The sequence below is a fragment of the Oncorhynchus mykiss genome, chromosome 1 (genome assembly GCF_057628025.1).
Source record: "Oncorhynchus mykiss isolate SJ-2025 chromosome 1, ASM5762802v1, whole genome shotgun sequence".
NCBI classification, from domain to species: Eukaryota; Metazoa; Chordata; class Actinopteri; order Salmoniformes; family Salmonidae; genus Oncorhynchus; species Oncorhynchus mykiss.
In genome coordinates this window covers 86,241,086-86,256,912 of record NC_143022.1, presented here as the reverse complement: position 1 = coordinate 86,256,912, position 15,827 = coordinate 86,241,086, and the positions used below count along the sequence as shown (strand labels likewise).

Genomic DNA, 15,827 nt, shown 5'->3' with positions numbered 1-15,827 from the left:
GAATGAAACTTTAAACAGATCTAAAAACACAAAGAGATTAGATTTCATGTCATCTTGGATACCAAAAACTAAAATCTTGCGTTAATTGCGTCAGACGATCGATTACGTTTTGGGGGTAGATGTATGAAAAAAATATACTAACCAGACTTGAGCAGTCTCCACCCCCTAAACAGATGTTTCAGTCCAGTGTGTGGGTCAAATCTCCCCTTCTAATATTCGGAGGATGCGAACCTTTGTAAAATTTGTAAAAATTTGTCCAAATGGTCAGATGCTACGACATCATGTTACGTATGTACAGTGTGTCCATGAGAGATTAGACTTCAAGGAAATGTTTCAAAGTTAATCTGGTCAACATCGGCCTTCTCTGTTAACCTAAGTCACTACTGGTGTGAATGATTCCATCCATCCATTCACACACAGTGAATCAGAGCAGGGAATATATTGGTGTAAACTGATATTGAGGCAGGTGTTGCATTGTGTCTCTAATCTCTGGGTGAGCTCATTTTGGAATCCGACAGATACACATGTAGGGCACAAACTCGCCCCCCCCCCCCCCCCTTCCTTTCACCCTCAGAACAGCCTCAATTCACCGGGGAATGGACTCTACAAGGTGTTGAAAGCTTTCCACAGGGATGCTGGCCCATTTTGACTCCAATGCTTCCCACAGTTGCCAACTTGGCTGGATGGCCTTTAAGTGGTAGACCATTCTTGATAAACACGGGAAACTGTTGAGTGTAAACAACTCAGCTGCATTGCAGTTCTTGATTCAAACCGGTGTGCCTGGCACCTATTACCATACCCTTTCAAAGGCACTTGAATGTTTTGTATTGCCCATTCACCCTCTGAATGGCACATGTACACAATCCATGTCTCAATTGTCTCAAGGCTTAAACATCCTTCTTTAACCTGTCTCCTTCCATTCATCTACACTGATTGAAGTGGACTTAACAAGTGACATCAATAAGGGATCATAGCTTTCACCTGGATTCACCTGGTCAGTCTGTCATGGAAAGAGCAGATGTTCCTAATATAGCCACCTTAGAGGCTACAAATCACAAAGTATATCTACTGTACACTGCCGTTCAAAAGTTTGGGGTCGCTTAGAAATGTCCTTGTTTTTGAAAGAAAAGCTATTTTTTTGACCATTAAAATAACATCAAATTTATCCGGAATACAGTGTAGATATTGTTAATGTTGTAAATTACTATTGTAGCTGGAAACGGCAGATTTTTCAATGGAATATATACATAGGCGTAGGTTCCAATGGCACGTTGTGTTTGCTAATACAAGTTTATCATTTTAAAAGGCTAATTGATCATTAGAAAACCCTTTTGCAATTATGTTTGCACAGCTGAAAACTGTTGTCCTGATTAAAGAAGCAATAAAACTGTCCTTCTTTAGACTAGTTGAGTATCTGGAGCATCAGCTTTTGTGGGTTCGATTACAGGCTCAAAATGGCCAGAAACAAAGACCTTTCTTCTGAAACTCGTCAGTCTATTTTTGTTCTGAGAAATAAAGACTGTTCCATGCGAGAAATTGCCAAGAAACTGAAGATCTTGTACAACGCTGTGTAATACTCCCTTCACAGAACAGCGCAAACTGGCTCTAACCAGAATAGAAAGAGTGGGAGGCCCTGGTGCACAACTTAGCAAGAGGACAAGTACATTAGAGTGTCTCGTTTGAGAAACAGATGCCTCACAAGTCCTCAAATGGCAGCTTCATTAAATAGTACCTGCAAAACACCAGTCTCAACATCAACAGTGAAGAGGTGACTCCGGGATGCTGGCCTTCTAAGAAAAAGCCATATCTCAGACTGGCCAATGAAAATAAAATATTAAGATGGGCAAAAGAACACAAAAACTGGACAGAGGAACTCTGCCTAGAAGGCCAGCATCCCAGAGTCGCCTCTTCACTGTTGACGTTCTTTGTTTCTGGTCATTTTGAGCATGTAATCAAAACCACAAATGCTGATTCTCCAGATACTCAACTTGTCACGATTCTTCAAAATCGAACCCAGAAGCAGACCAGGACAAGGAGAGTAGGAAGAAGGTGAGTATTTATTTACAAGTGAATGTGAATGGGTAGATATATCCAGGTGGTGTAGCGGGTAGCGGTGGTGAGTTGATGGGAGTAAATAGGTGGATCCAATGGGGAAGCGGAATCCTCTGACGATCAGGCGGGAATGGGGTAAATGATCCGGGTGAGTAACTGAAGACAGAACAAACAGAGGTAAGTTCAAGGCAAGCAATACGTAACAAACAACAAAACAAATTCTATCCAACTTGAGGCTGATACTCTGGCACAACATACTGTTCATGGCTAACGATCCGGCAGGGAATGGATGTCAGGTCAGAGCTTTTGAAGGGGAGAGGTGATGATCAGGACAGGTGTGCAGATTACTGATGGGATACAGGTGCGGGTGAACATCGATCTCCCAACAAGCTAATTCGCCCGGCAACCAGACAGGGTGCGTTCCAGGACAACGGAAACACACTCCAGGACAGAAACACAGGCAAACACAGACTCAGGAAGCGGGATTCGTGATAGTACCCCCCCTCCGACGAACGCCACCGGGCGGACTACCTGGAGCGCCAGGGTGCAGGCGGTAGAAGTCACGAAGCAGGTCGTCATCAAGGATCTGACGCCGAGGAATCCAACTCCTCTCCTCTGGACCATATCCTTCCCAATCCACAAGATATTGGAACCCTCGACCCCACCGTCTGGAGTCCATGATGCGGCGCACCGTGTAGACAGGACCACCTCCGATCATCTGAGGAGGAGGAGGACGAGGAGGAGGGGGCGACAGAGGACTGAGGTGAACCCGGCTTGAGGCAGGAGACATGAAAGGTGGGGTGTACTCGAAGCGTTGCCGGCAATTTGAGTCGGACCACAGCAGGGTTAATGATTCTCTCCACCACGAACGGACCAATGAACTTTGGTGACAGTTTCCTCGACTCAGTCCGTAGAGGAAGATCCCGTGTAGCCAACCACACCTTATCTCCGATGGTATAAGCGGGAGCAGGAATACGGCAACGATTCGCCTGGATCTGATACCGGTCAGAAACTCTAAGGAGAACCTTCCTGGCCCGATGCCAGGTCCGGTGGCAACGACGAATGTGGGCCTGGACAGAAGGGACCGAAAGATCCCTCTCCTGAGAAGGAAACAAGGGAGGTTGGTATCCGTACAGGCATTGGAAGGGGGACATCCCAGTGGCAGATGAAGGAAGGGTATTATGGGCATACTCGACCCAGGGTAATTGAGATGACCAAGAGGTGGGATCAGAGGAGACAAGACAACGCAGCGTGGACTCCATCTTCTGGTTGGCTCTCTCCGCCTGACCATTAGATTGGGGGTGAAATCCAGATGTGAGACTGACTGTAGCTCCAATGGCCAAACAGAAGGATTTCCAGACAGCAGAGGTAAACTGAGGACCACGGTCAGAAACAATGTCACAGGGCAACCCGTGGACCCTGAACACCTCCCTAACCAGGATCTCGGACGTCTCAGTGGCAGAAGGCAGCTTGGAGAGGGGAACAAAGTGGGCAAACTTGCTGAATCTATCCACAATGGTCAGATTAACCGTGTTACCAACAGAAGAGGGCAACCCCGTGACAAAATCCAGGGCCAGATGCGACCAAGGTCGTCGGGGAATAGGTAGGGGGTGAAGAAGCCCAGAGCTGGCCCGATTGGTACTCTTATTCTGCGCACAAACAGGACAAGCGGCAACAAACCTCCGGGTATCTTCTCCCATGGCAGGCCACCAAAATCGTCTGCGCAGTAGCGCCATAGTCCGAGCAACACCAGGGTGACAAGCTATCTTGCTGGCGTGGGACCACTGAAGGACAGCAGAACGAACCGACTCAGGCACGAACAACCGACCGGGTGGACCGTTACCGGGCCCGGGCTGTGTCCGAAGAGCCGCCATCACCTCCTCCTCAATCCTCCATGTAACGGCTCCCACGACAACGTTCTGGGGAAGAATCGTCTCAGTCTTGGCCTCACTCTCCTCCGTCTTGGAGAACATCCGGGACAGGGCGTCCGCCTTCCCGTTCTTCGACCCAGGTCGGAACGTCAGGGAAAAATTGAAGCGTCCAAAAAACAAAGCCCACCGGGCCTGACGAGAGTTGAGACGTTTAGCCGATTGCACGTAAGCCAGATTATTGTGGTCAGTCCAGACCACAAACGGTTGCTCCGCTCCCTCCAACCAGTGACGCCACTCCAAGGCAAGCTTCACAGCGAGAAGCACCCGGTTACCCACATCGTAGTTTCTTTCAGCTGGAGAAAGACGACAAGAGTAGAAGGCGCGGGGATGGAGTTTACCGTCAGTGGAGCTACGCTGGGACAGGATGGCGCCCACCCCCACATCAGACGCATCCACCTCCACAACGAACTGACGGGAAGTGTCAGGTTGAGAGAGAATCGGGGCGTTGGTGAATCGGCTCTTCAAATCTAGAAATGCTCGGTCTGCCTCAGGAGACCAACATAACTTTCTGGTGCAAGACGTCAGTACAGTTAAAGGGGCGGCCACCCGGCTGTAATCACGGATAAACCTCCGATAAAAATTTGCAAACCCCAGGAATCTCTGGAGCTGCAATCTCGAACCGGGCTGGACCCAATCCCGAACCGCCCGAACCTTCTCTTGGTCCATCTTGATCTCTCCCCTGGAGATGATGTAACCGAGGAAGGACGTCGTGTGGGCGTGAAAATCACACTTCTCAGCCTTCACGAACAGACGGTTCTCCAATAACCGCTGCAGGACCTGCTTGACATGTTGAACGTGGCTAGAAAGCTCCTTCGAGAAGATGAGGATATCATCCAGGTAAACGAACACAAAAATACCAATCATATCTCTCAGAACGTCATTCACCATACTTTGGAACACAGCAGGAGCGTTGGTCAGTCCAAACGGCATCACCTGGTACTCGAAATGTCCCATCGGAGTATTGAACCCAGTCAACCACTCGTCCCCTCTTTGATCCGAACCAAATGATAAGCATTACGTAAATCAAGCTTCGTAAAAATCGTAGCACCCTGTAAAGAATCGAAAGCCGAGCTCATCAAGGGCAGGGGATACTTGTTCTTGAACGTAATATCATTCAAACCCAGATAATCAATACACGGTCGAAGAGTTCCATCCTTCTTGCTCACAAAAAAAAATCCTGCTCCCAGAGGTGATGACGAGGGCCGAATGAGACTTGCAGCTAGAGACTCCTTGATGTAGGTCTCCAAGGCCTCACGTTCAGGTCGAGAGATACTGTATAACCGTCCCTTGGGAAAGGCGGCTCCAGGAAACAGATTAATCGCACAGTCATAAGGTCGGTGGGGAGGAAGAGACTGAGCCTTCTGTTTACTGAATACTTCACCCAACTCGTGAAATGTTTCTGGAACCAGGGACAAATCAGGAGGAGCAGAGTCACTGACCTGACTGGAAATGGCAGGAGAACAGGCAGTCCTAAGACAGTTAGCATGACAATCAATGCTCCAACTAGTTACCTTACACGTCACCCAATCAAACGAGGGATTGTGTTCCTTCAGCCAGGGGTAACCAAGAACCAGAGGAACATGGGGCGAGGACAGAATGAAGAAGGAGATAAACTCTGAATGATTACCCGACAACAACATCTTAACCGGTTCAGTCCTCATAGTGATCCGTGCCAGACTACTGCCGTTCAGAGTGGTTGCTTCAATGGCTTCCGGCAATTGCTCCTTGGAAAGCCCCAGCCGTTCCACCAAGTCAGCATCAATAAAGCTGCCATCGGCACCTGAATCGATAAAAGCGTTCATCTCTAAGCTCTGATCCTTATTCATAAGGGTCGCAGGAAAACGGGGTCTGACAGGATTCTTGAGAGGTTGAATCTGGCTCGCTAAAATTCCTCCCAAAACTAGCGAGCCGTGCAGTTTAACGAGCGCTGTGGACAAGCGGAGATGTAATGTCCTGAGCTACCACAGTAGAGACAGCTGTTGGTCTCACGTCTACGTTGGCGCTCCTCCTTAGTTAGCCCGTGTCGCCCCACTTGCATTGATTCAGGCTTTGGTGGCAAGACCCCTCCACTAATCCCGTGTGGGGAATAACGATCAATACGTTCTGGTTCACTTCCTGAACCGAATGGTAACCGAGTTGCTGATTGATTGGATGGGCCCCACTGCTTCTCCCTCCTTCTCTCTCGGACTCTATTATCTACCCGAATAGATAAAGTGACCAAGCTGTCTAGGTCACTAGGCTCTGGATAGGATATCAGCTCGTCCTTGAGTTGCTCCGACAACCCCTGGTAAAAAGCCGCTTGTAGTGACTCCTCATTCCAACCACTCTCCACAAACAATGTCCTGAACTCGATCATAAAGTCTGCCACACTGCGAGCTCCTTGGCAAAGAGTGAACAAACGTTTAGCTGCGTCCTTACCTCGGACTGGATGGCCTTCTCATCTCTCCCGTGAATTCCTGGTATGAAGCCATGCAGGTCCCCTGTCGTTCCCAAACGGCTGAAGCCCATACCAGAGCTCTTCCACGCAGCAGTTCAATAACAAAGGCTATCCTAGCCTTGTCAGTGGCGTAAGAATGGGGCTGCAGATCAAACACTAACCCACACTGCATAAGAAACGAACGGCATCTTCCCAAATCCCCTTCATATTTATCAGGCGTCGGTACCTTGGGTTCACGGAAGGAAAACGCATCAGGTACGGCAGGTGAGATGGGTGAAACAGGTGGTGAATGAATCGCCAGCAAACTGAGCTGATCCTGGATCTGTGTCAAGCTAGCAGATAATTTCTGGATTGCAACCGCCATCTCCTGTAGCTCCGTCTTGTGTTGTCCCAATGTCTTCCCCTGCTGGGTAATGGCATGGCAAACGGAATCCAGGTCCGCTGGGTTCATTCTTGGCCGGATCGTTCTGTCACGATTCTTCAAAATCGAACCCAGAAGCAGACCAGGACAAGGAGAGTAGGAAGAAGGTGAGTATTTATTTACAAGTGAATGTGAATGGGTAGATATATCCAGGTGGTGTAGCGGGTAGCGGTGGTGAGTTGATGGGAGTAAATAGGTGGATCCAATGGGGAAGCGGAATCCTCTGACGATCAGGCGGGAATGGGGTAAATGATCCGGGTGAGTAACTGAAGACAGAACAAACAGAGGTAAGTTCAAGGCAAGCAATACGTAACAAACAACAAAACAAATTCTATCCAACTTGAGGCTGATACTCTGGCACAACATACTGTTCATGGCTAACGATCCGGCAGGGAATGGATGTCAGGTCAGAGCTTTTGAAGGGGAGAGGTGATGATCAGGACAGGTGTGCAGATTACTGATGGGATACAGGTGCGGGTGAACATCGATCTCCCAACAAGCTAATTCGCCCGGCAACCAGACAGGGTGCGTTCCAGGACAACGGAAACACACTCCAGGACAGAAACACAGGCAAACACAGACTCAGGAAGCGGGATTCGTGACACAACTAGTCTAAAGAAGGCCAGTTTTATTGCTTCTTTAATCAGAACAAAAGTTTTCAACTGTGCTAACGTAATTGCAAAAGGGTTTTCTAATGATCAATTAGCCTTTTACAATGATAAACTTGGATTTGCTAACATTACGTGCCATTGGAACACAGGAGTGATGGTTGCTGATAATGGGCCTCTGTATGCCTATGTAGATATTCCATAAAAAATCTGCCGTTTCCAGCTACAATAGTCATTTACAACATTAACAATGTCTACACTGTATTTCTGATCAATTTGATGTTATTTTAATTGACAAAGAATGTTGCTTTTCTTTCAAAAACAAGGACATTTCTAAGTGACCACACACTTTTGAACGGTAGTGTATGTATATATGAAGAATACAGTACTGTATGTATGATTAACGTACAGATGTAGGATCTTAATTTGAGCCAGTTTGCTACAGCAAGATTGAAATTTATGGACATTTTTTGTAGGGGTTGATACATTTTTCGTTAGGGCAAATGAAGTCTGACATTTTAAATTGGAAATTACAAACTTAACTTTTAAAATCTTGAATAGACTCAAAGTTTGCATTTCCTGCTGTGCAGGTAAATTCTGGGCAATGCCCACACGAGATTTCATACTAAATATTTTGGTGATATATTGACAATCTTTTGACTAACATGGACTTTCTCAGGTGTTCTTGTTCTGTCCAGTATTGTCATGTCATTTCTATGGTCAGCTCTTGTGTGATGTTGGATGTGTGATGTCGTAAATTAATCTCTCTCGCTCTCTGTCTCTCTCTGTCTCTCTCTCTCTCTCTCTCTCTCTGTCTGTCTCTCTCTCTCCCTCTCTGTCTCTCTCTCTGTCTCTCTCTCTCTCTGTCTCTCTCTCTCTCTCTCTCTCTCTCTCTCTCTCTCTCTCTCTCTCTCTCTCTCTCTCTCTCTCTCAGGTTTAAGATTCCTGAGAGCCTTGAGATTGATACAGTTCTCTGAAATTTTACAGTTTTTGAATATCTTAAAAACAAGGTAAGTATTAGGGCTTTCATTGGACTACCGCCAAAACGCCAACTATCTCCAGAATCCATCTGACATAGAAGCTCGGCTCAGGTTTGCTCTTTGTCTAGACGCTGTGGTGACACTTTATCTTACAGGCCTGTTCCAGACTTAGATATTTGAACTTAAGTGGTAACAACTTCAAAGCATGTAGGGAAAGGGAGATTCCTCATCACTTTTACAAATGATTTCATTCAAGCACCTGAAACAAATTTTACATGTACATTTTTGCTATTTAGCAGACATTCTTATCCAGAGCGACTTGCAGTAGTGATTGCAGTGCATTTTGTGCTTTTCATACTGGTCCACCATGGGAATCGAACCCACAACCATAGTGTTGCAAGCACCATGCTGTCCCAACTGAGCCACATGGGACACATTGTATAGTAGCTCCAATGAATCTCACTCATGTCTTCTGAAATTGTTATGTAATAACTATGTAATTTAACTTCCCATGTGGCTGGGTAAATAGCAGGACTGTCCAGTAAAGTGTCACTGAGGCTAGATGACTGTTTGGCCCAGCGTGCCTCTTCTCTCCTTGCTGGACTGTTGCCACTGTAAACACAGAGTCGTTGAGTAATGTACAGTCATCCTCTCTTTCTGTGGTTCAGCACTAACATAGGTAAAGGAGAGATAGGGAGAGAGGGAGAGAGATAAAACGTGAAAGAGGAGAGCATGTGATGAATGTAGACAGATCCTAAACTAAAGCATGACACGTTCCCTATTACAGCAGGGCAAGAACAGACACCGCGGTAGCTGTTGACTATATGTAGGAAAAACAACACAAGATGATGGGTAGAGTGCTGGCAACAGCATTTCACAAAAGCTGTCATGACATAATGTGCCTTAGCAGTTCAATAGAGTAATCCCTTTCAGCTTAATTCATTTTATGTTTGTTTGGGTGCATTTTTGTTTTTGACCTGATCCCACCCCCTAGAGACCCACAGTCCCATTAATTTCCTGGCGTAGAGAAAGAGAACAGAATAGCACGTCTTTAAAAAAAATATTTTATTATAATACTTAAAGACATTTTCTTTTGTATCTTACAGGCATACAATGCCAGACATAAAGACAGAACTTGACGTAATAATAAAATAATGACAGGAGCGGAGAGGACATGTACAGGACAGTACTGTACTTTACAACCTAAACCTGGTGTTTTCTAGCCTCACCACCTCAGACCCAGTAGATGAACCTCTCCCCTTACATTATTCTCTTTCTGTCACCCTTACCTGGCCTGGATCTCTTTGAGAGATGTTTATGGTTCTTATTCTACCCAGCAATTCCATCAAGCTGGTGAACCTGTGTTCCATCTTCATAAGCACATGGCTAACAGCTGCCGGATTCATACATTTGGTAAGTGGCCGGGCGGGGGGGCTGGGCTACAGGGGGAGTAAGGGAGGTTAGAACTCCTAACGCTTGGTCCGAAAACAACCTCTAGCTCCTCCCTTCCCCCTGGATGTGTGGCAGATCTGGAGTGCTGAAGGGTCCCAGACCAACCCCTACCCCCTACCCCCTGGGCACTCCTGTAAGTTCGAAACGATCGGATTGGTATGTAAACAATACAGAACTACAGTGCCTTGCAAAAGTATTCGGCCCCCTTGAACTTTGCGACCTTTTGCCACATTTCAGGCTTCAAACATAAAGATGTAAAACTGTATTTTTTTGTGAAGAATCAACAACAAGTGGGACACAATCATGAAGTGGAACGACATTTATTGGATATTTCAAACTTTTTTAACAAATCAAAAACTGAAAAATTGGGCGTGCAAAATTATTCAGCCCCTTTACTTTCAGTGCAGCAAACTCTCTCCAGAAGTTCAGTGAGGATCTCTGAATGAACCAATGTTGACCTAAATGACTAATGATGATAAATACAATCCACCTGTGTGTAATCAAGTCTCCGTATAAATGCACCTGCACTGTGATAGTCTCAGAGGTCCGTTAAAAGCGCAGAGAGCATCATGAAGAACAAGGAACACACCAGGCAGGTCCGAGATACTGTTGTGAAGAAGTTTAAAGCCGGATTTGGATACAAAAAGATTTCCCAAGCTTTAAACATCCCAAGGAGCACTGTGCAAGCGATAATATTGAAATGGAAGGAGTATCAGACCACTGCAAATCTACCAAGACCTGGCCGTCCCTCTAAACTTTCAGCTCATACAAGGAGAAGACTGATCAGAGATGCAGCCAAGAGGCCCATGATCACTCTGGATGAACTGCAGAGATCTACAGCTGAGGTGGGAGACTCTGTCCATAGGACAACAATCAGTCGTATATTGCAGAAATCTGGCCTTTATGGAAGAGTGGCAAGAAGAAAGCCATTTCTTAAAGATATCCATAAAAAGTGTTGTTTAAAGTTTGCCACAAGCCACCTGGGAGACACACCAAACATGTGGAAGAAGGTGCCCTGGTCAGATGAAACCAAAATTGAACTTTTTGGCAACAATGCAAAACGTTATGTTTGGCGTAAAAGCAACACAGCTGAACACACCATCCCCACTGTCAAACATGGTGGTGGCAGCATCATGGTTTGGGCCTGCTTTTCTTCAGCAGGGACAGGGAAGATGGTTAAAATTGATGGGAAGATGGATGGAGCCAAATACAGGACCATTCTGGAAGAAAACCTGATGGAGTCTGCAAAAGACCTGAGACTGGGACGGAGATTTGTCTTCCAACAAGACAATGATCCAAAACATAAAGCAAAATCTACAATGGAATGGTTCAAAAATAAACATATCCAGGTGTTAGAATGGCCAAGTCAAAGTCCAGACCTGAATCCAATCGAGAATCTGTGGAAAGAACTGAAAACTGCTGTTCACAAATGCTCTCCATCCAACCTCACTGAGCTCGAGCTGTTTTGCAAGGAGGAATGGGAAAACATTTCAGTCTCTCGATGTGCAAAACTGATAGAGACATACCCCAAGGGACTTACAGCTGTAATCGCAGCAAAAGGTGGCGCTACAAAGTATTAACTTAAGGGGGCTGAATAATTTTGCACGCCCAATTTTTCAGTTTTTGATTTGTTAAAAAAGTTTGAAATATCCAATAAATGTCGTTCCACTTCATGATTGTGTCCCACTTGTTGTTGATTCTTCACAAAAAAATACAGTTTTATATCTTTATGTTTGAAGCCTGAAATGTGGCAAAGGTCGCAAAGTTCAAAGGGGCCAAATACTTTCGCAAGGCACTGTAATTGAATACAGTTGTGTGCACTAAAAAGTTAGATTTAATTTTGTTTAAACCCTGCACTGCTCTACAGGTGTTTTTGTGACAAACTATCGCTGGGATACCCTAGAGCACTTTGTTGCACACCCATTGTGGCAATAGTTCTGCCAGTACCAAAATACAACATTTTCAGTGCCCGCAACTATATGGAAATTCCCAGCCTATCTGAAGGCAAGGCGAAGCAGCAATTTACCATGTTGCTTAAACCTATACGATCTTCTCAGATCCACAGCAGGGCCTAGGGGGTAGGGGCCGGGGCTTGATTTGAGAATCAGCACGTTAGTTAAAAAGGCTAGGTGGGCGCCGTCTTCGTGTAGCCCCCACCTACCCGGTTCAGATGTGCTGCCACCCGAGTGGAGGGGGCTAGGGATTGCCTTCGGACCGGCCAATAGAGGGTGTTTCCATGTGATGATGAAGAGTTAGGGGCGCTTTAATCAATCATTAGAACTACAGATCAATGTCTGTCCTTTTTATTAGTAAAACTATAGATCATTTAATCAAATCTGACCTGTTTTCACTTTTTCTGTTATTTCTTACAAACAGCTGGCTCAAGTTGTCAGTACACTTATATCAATGGCTCAACCAACAGTACAGTAACACACCAACCAATACAGCATTAGAACATGCAGGTGAATACCGCTAACCTCCTGGCACTAGATGGCAGCATTAGATCAATATTAAGGTTCCAGAAATCCTGCTTATCAGATTAGAATGAAAGCACATCAGTTCACCAGGGCCAGATTCAATCAAACTTGTATTGAGAAGGTCGTATGCAGGGCCTTTGTTTGCAAACTGCTGCCCTAAGTGTCAGAACCATGTCGTGTTCAGTTCAGTCGTTCCGAACTGGAGGCACGACAGTGGAGGAGGTACTCGGTAGTGTTACAGCTTCCTCAACCACACAGGAAATGTATTAATCCGCAGGAAGACATGTTTGTTGGCTACTGTGTATATATACTCTGCAATGCTGGTTTGATTGACTCTTAAGACCATGTTGGTGGTAGGATGAACCTTTAGAACCTGCTTCAGAGGTTGTGATAAAAATCCTTCCGTTTTTGCTTCTGACTGACATTCTACCCTGTTCAAATCTCCTTCCCGCTCCCGTTTCTAGGTGGAAAACTCAGGGGATCCTTGGGAAAACTTCCAAAATTCCCAGTCACTTTCCTATTGGGAATGTGTCTACTTGCTCATGGTCACTATGTCAACAGTGGGCTACGGGGACGTCTATGCAAAAACCACCCTGGGACGCCTGTTCATGGTCTTCTTCATCCTCGGGGGTTTGGTAAAACAACATTTTTCTATCCCCTCCTCCCACTCCCCCCCCCCACCCTCAACCTGCCTGTCTCCATCTTCACACCATATAAGTGTTAAACCAGACAGAAAAATCAGTAAACGATACTTTAGACTTCAATGTCTTTGTCAACATTATTACCTGTAAAGTATTTTTAAATGTAGCTTAATGATAGTTTAGGATTGTTTACATAGTACTGTTAAGATATGTACAGTGTACCTCCCTGCTTACACTACTATCAATGTTATCTGTCTGTTCTGGGTACTGTAGTTTCTCCCCTTGTCCCCCCTTCCTATAGCGTGTGGGTTGTATTGGTCTGAAGAGTAGTTATAAGATAATGTTCTACACCTGCGGCCTGATAATGTTGTTGTTGACGTTCTTCTTAAAGCAGTCTGCGATCTCAGGACTACTCCCTTCCTCTTGTGTCCCTCCCCACTATTCCAACAAACACAGTGGCAGGAAGATCAGGCCTAGGCCAGCCTGAGTGTTACCATAGCGATTGCAGCTCTTTTTCGCCCCTGACATTTAACCACAGTCAGACCAGCACCCCCTAGAGGAAAAGGGTCTCACTGCAGCTAAACCCATGTCCGTTAGTTTGGACTATTAGCCTATAACACCATCCATCTCATATGATCAGGTAGATGATGACCCCCCCCCCCCCCCCCCTCATATGATCAGGTAGATGATGTTTGAGAGTGTGCCATGTGGTCGTCATAGAGATGTAATAAAATGAAGGATGTGTGCTACTACGTCTAAAGGCCATTCAGGGTTAGCAGCAGCAGGTCTGCTTCTTTACGGTTAGCAAACAGCTCAACAGTTAGTGGATAGCTAAACGGTTAGTAAACAGCTCAACAATTAATGGATAGCTAAATGTTTAGCAAACAGCTCAACAATTATTAGATAGCTAAACGGTTAGCAAATAGCTCAACAGTTAGTGGATAGCTAAATGGTTAGTAAACATCTCAACAGTTAGTGGATAGCTAAATGGTTAGCAAACAGCTCAACAGTTAGTGGATAGCTCAACAGTTAGAAAACAGCTCAAAAGTTAGTGGGTATCTATACAGTTAGCAAACAGCTCAACAGTTAGTGGCTATCTATACAGTTAGCAAACAGCTCAACAGTTAGTAGATAGCTCAACTGTTAGCAAACAGCTCAACAGTTAGTGGGTATCTATACAGTTAGCAAATGGCTCAAAGTTTGAATAGATATATTTAGCAAACGGCTCAAAGGTTTGAATAGATATAGTTAGTAAACGGCTCAAAGGTTTGAGTAGATATAGTTAGCAAACGGCTCAAAGGTTTGAATAGCTAGCAAAAGGTTCAAAGGTTTGAATAGATATAGTTAGCAAACGGCTCAAAGGTTTGAATAGATATAGTTAGCAAACGGCTCAAAGGTTTGAAAAGCTATTCAGTTAGCGAATGGATCAACGGTTTGTGAATAGCTAAATAGTAAGCAAACCGCTCAACGTTTTGCAAATAGCTAAACAGTTAGATTCTGGGTAGCTAAATGGCTAGCAAAGCGCTCAACCGCTAAACAGTCATCAAAAAGAACTAAACAGTGCTAGCATGATATTGACATTGACATAGGCAGGAAAAGAGAAGTACTGTACTTCAGGACAGCAGGCTGCAACACTTTGCCAAATGCATCCAGCTCATTCCCACTGCCCTCCAAATGAGTCTTAATGTGTTTTGCAGCTGTGGACCATCAGGCCGGCCTGCTCAAATCAACCTGCCACATCATTGGTGTTTGTTGGACAAAACATGGCACATAGGTTTTTTTCCCCCCTCTTCTCTTTGCCACTTTCAGCTATTTCGGATGCTATTTCAGATCGACCGTTGTTGGTCAGCTGTGGCGATATTTACTTTTTATTTTTTCTTCCCAAAACCCATGACCCTTAAAAACTGGGGTTTTCTTAATAAAAATATTTTCTTTTGATTTTACCCCAAAATATTTTTTTTTAATCATTGATTGGGCAACACATCTCTAAGTTTGTTCTCTTCTTTAAAGTGTCAATGCTGAGTGAGAACTACAAGAGAAACTTCTGGACACTAACATCCCCCCCAGTTTTTCAGCATTTGCACATTTATTTGATATCTGATATCTTAAGAACTATTTTTGTCTCCACCCAGAACTCTGTTTGGATTTAAGCGCCCGCTCCACCCCCTCTATGGCCTAGTGTCTTCTTTAGTCTCTTCTTGTGTCTCCTATCTTCTCCTTAGGCCATGTTTGCCAGCTACGTCCCTGAAATCATAGAGTTAATAGGAAACCGCAAGAAATATGGTGGTTCCTATAGTGCGGTTAATGGGAGAAAGTAAGTATTTTCCGGAAGGTTCTGCTGTCTTTCCTTGTACGAGGTAGAACCCTTTCTGCATGCCCTTTTCTTTTTTCTGTTTCATGCATGTAGGCCATGTTTGCTCGCTACGTGCCAGAAATTGCTGCTCTCATCCTTAATCGGAAGAAATACGGAGGGAGTTATAACTCAACACGAGGCAGAAAGTAAGTCCAAATCCAGACAAGGTGTGTTTGTGTGACTCGAGTGCACCCCCCTCAGGTTTAGAATGGTATGGGGGGTTGATTCACCAAATTTCCATTACTGTAGTCACACTGCGTGACTGGAGACCTTGGCCATAAGGACACATGTCCATGTCACTTTACTCTCAATTTTCTCTCTTTCTGTCCCTGTCTCTCTTATCGAATCTCTCTGTCTCTCTCTCTCTCTCTCTCTCTCTCTCTGTCTGTCTGTCGCTCACTCAGTGCTCACCTGAAGTCCATCCTTGTGCTTTTGTTTTTAATTTTTTACTTTGAAACATCCTATGTGCTGCATC

The 15,827-nt window shown here is 45.2% G+C and overlaps 1 protein-coding gene across 9 annotated transcripts in view; it reads left to right on the top strand.

Annotated features, from left to right (window-relative positions):
- The window catches only part of LOC100301648 (calcium-activated potassium channel subunit alpha-1a), a 331,508-nt gene that overhangs the window by 206,590 nt on the left and 109,091 nt on the right, over positions 1-15,827 (top strand). For all 9 annotated transcript variants that reach the window (XM_036986941.2, XM_036986926.2, XM_090242399.1 and 6 more), the window contains exons 6-9: positions 8,384-8,459; positions 9,767-9,842; positions 12,823-12,993; positions 15,222-15,313. In XM_036986941.2, coding sequence (XP_036842836.1) covers positions 8,384-8,459; positions 9,767-9,842; positions 12,823-12,993; positions 15,222-15,313 — 415 coding nt within the window. The remainder of the gene's footprint in view (positions 1-8,383; positions 8,460-9,766; positions 9,843-12,822; positions 12,994-15,221; positions 15,314-15,827) is intronic.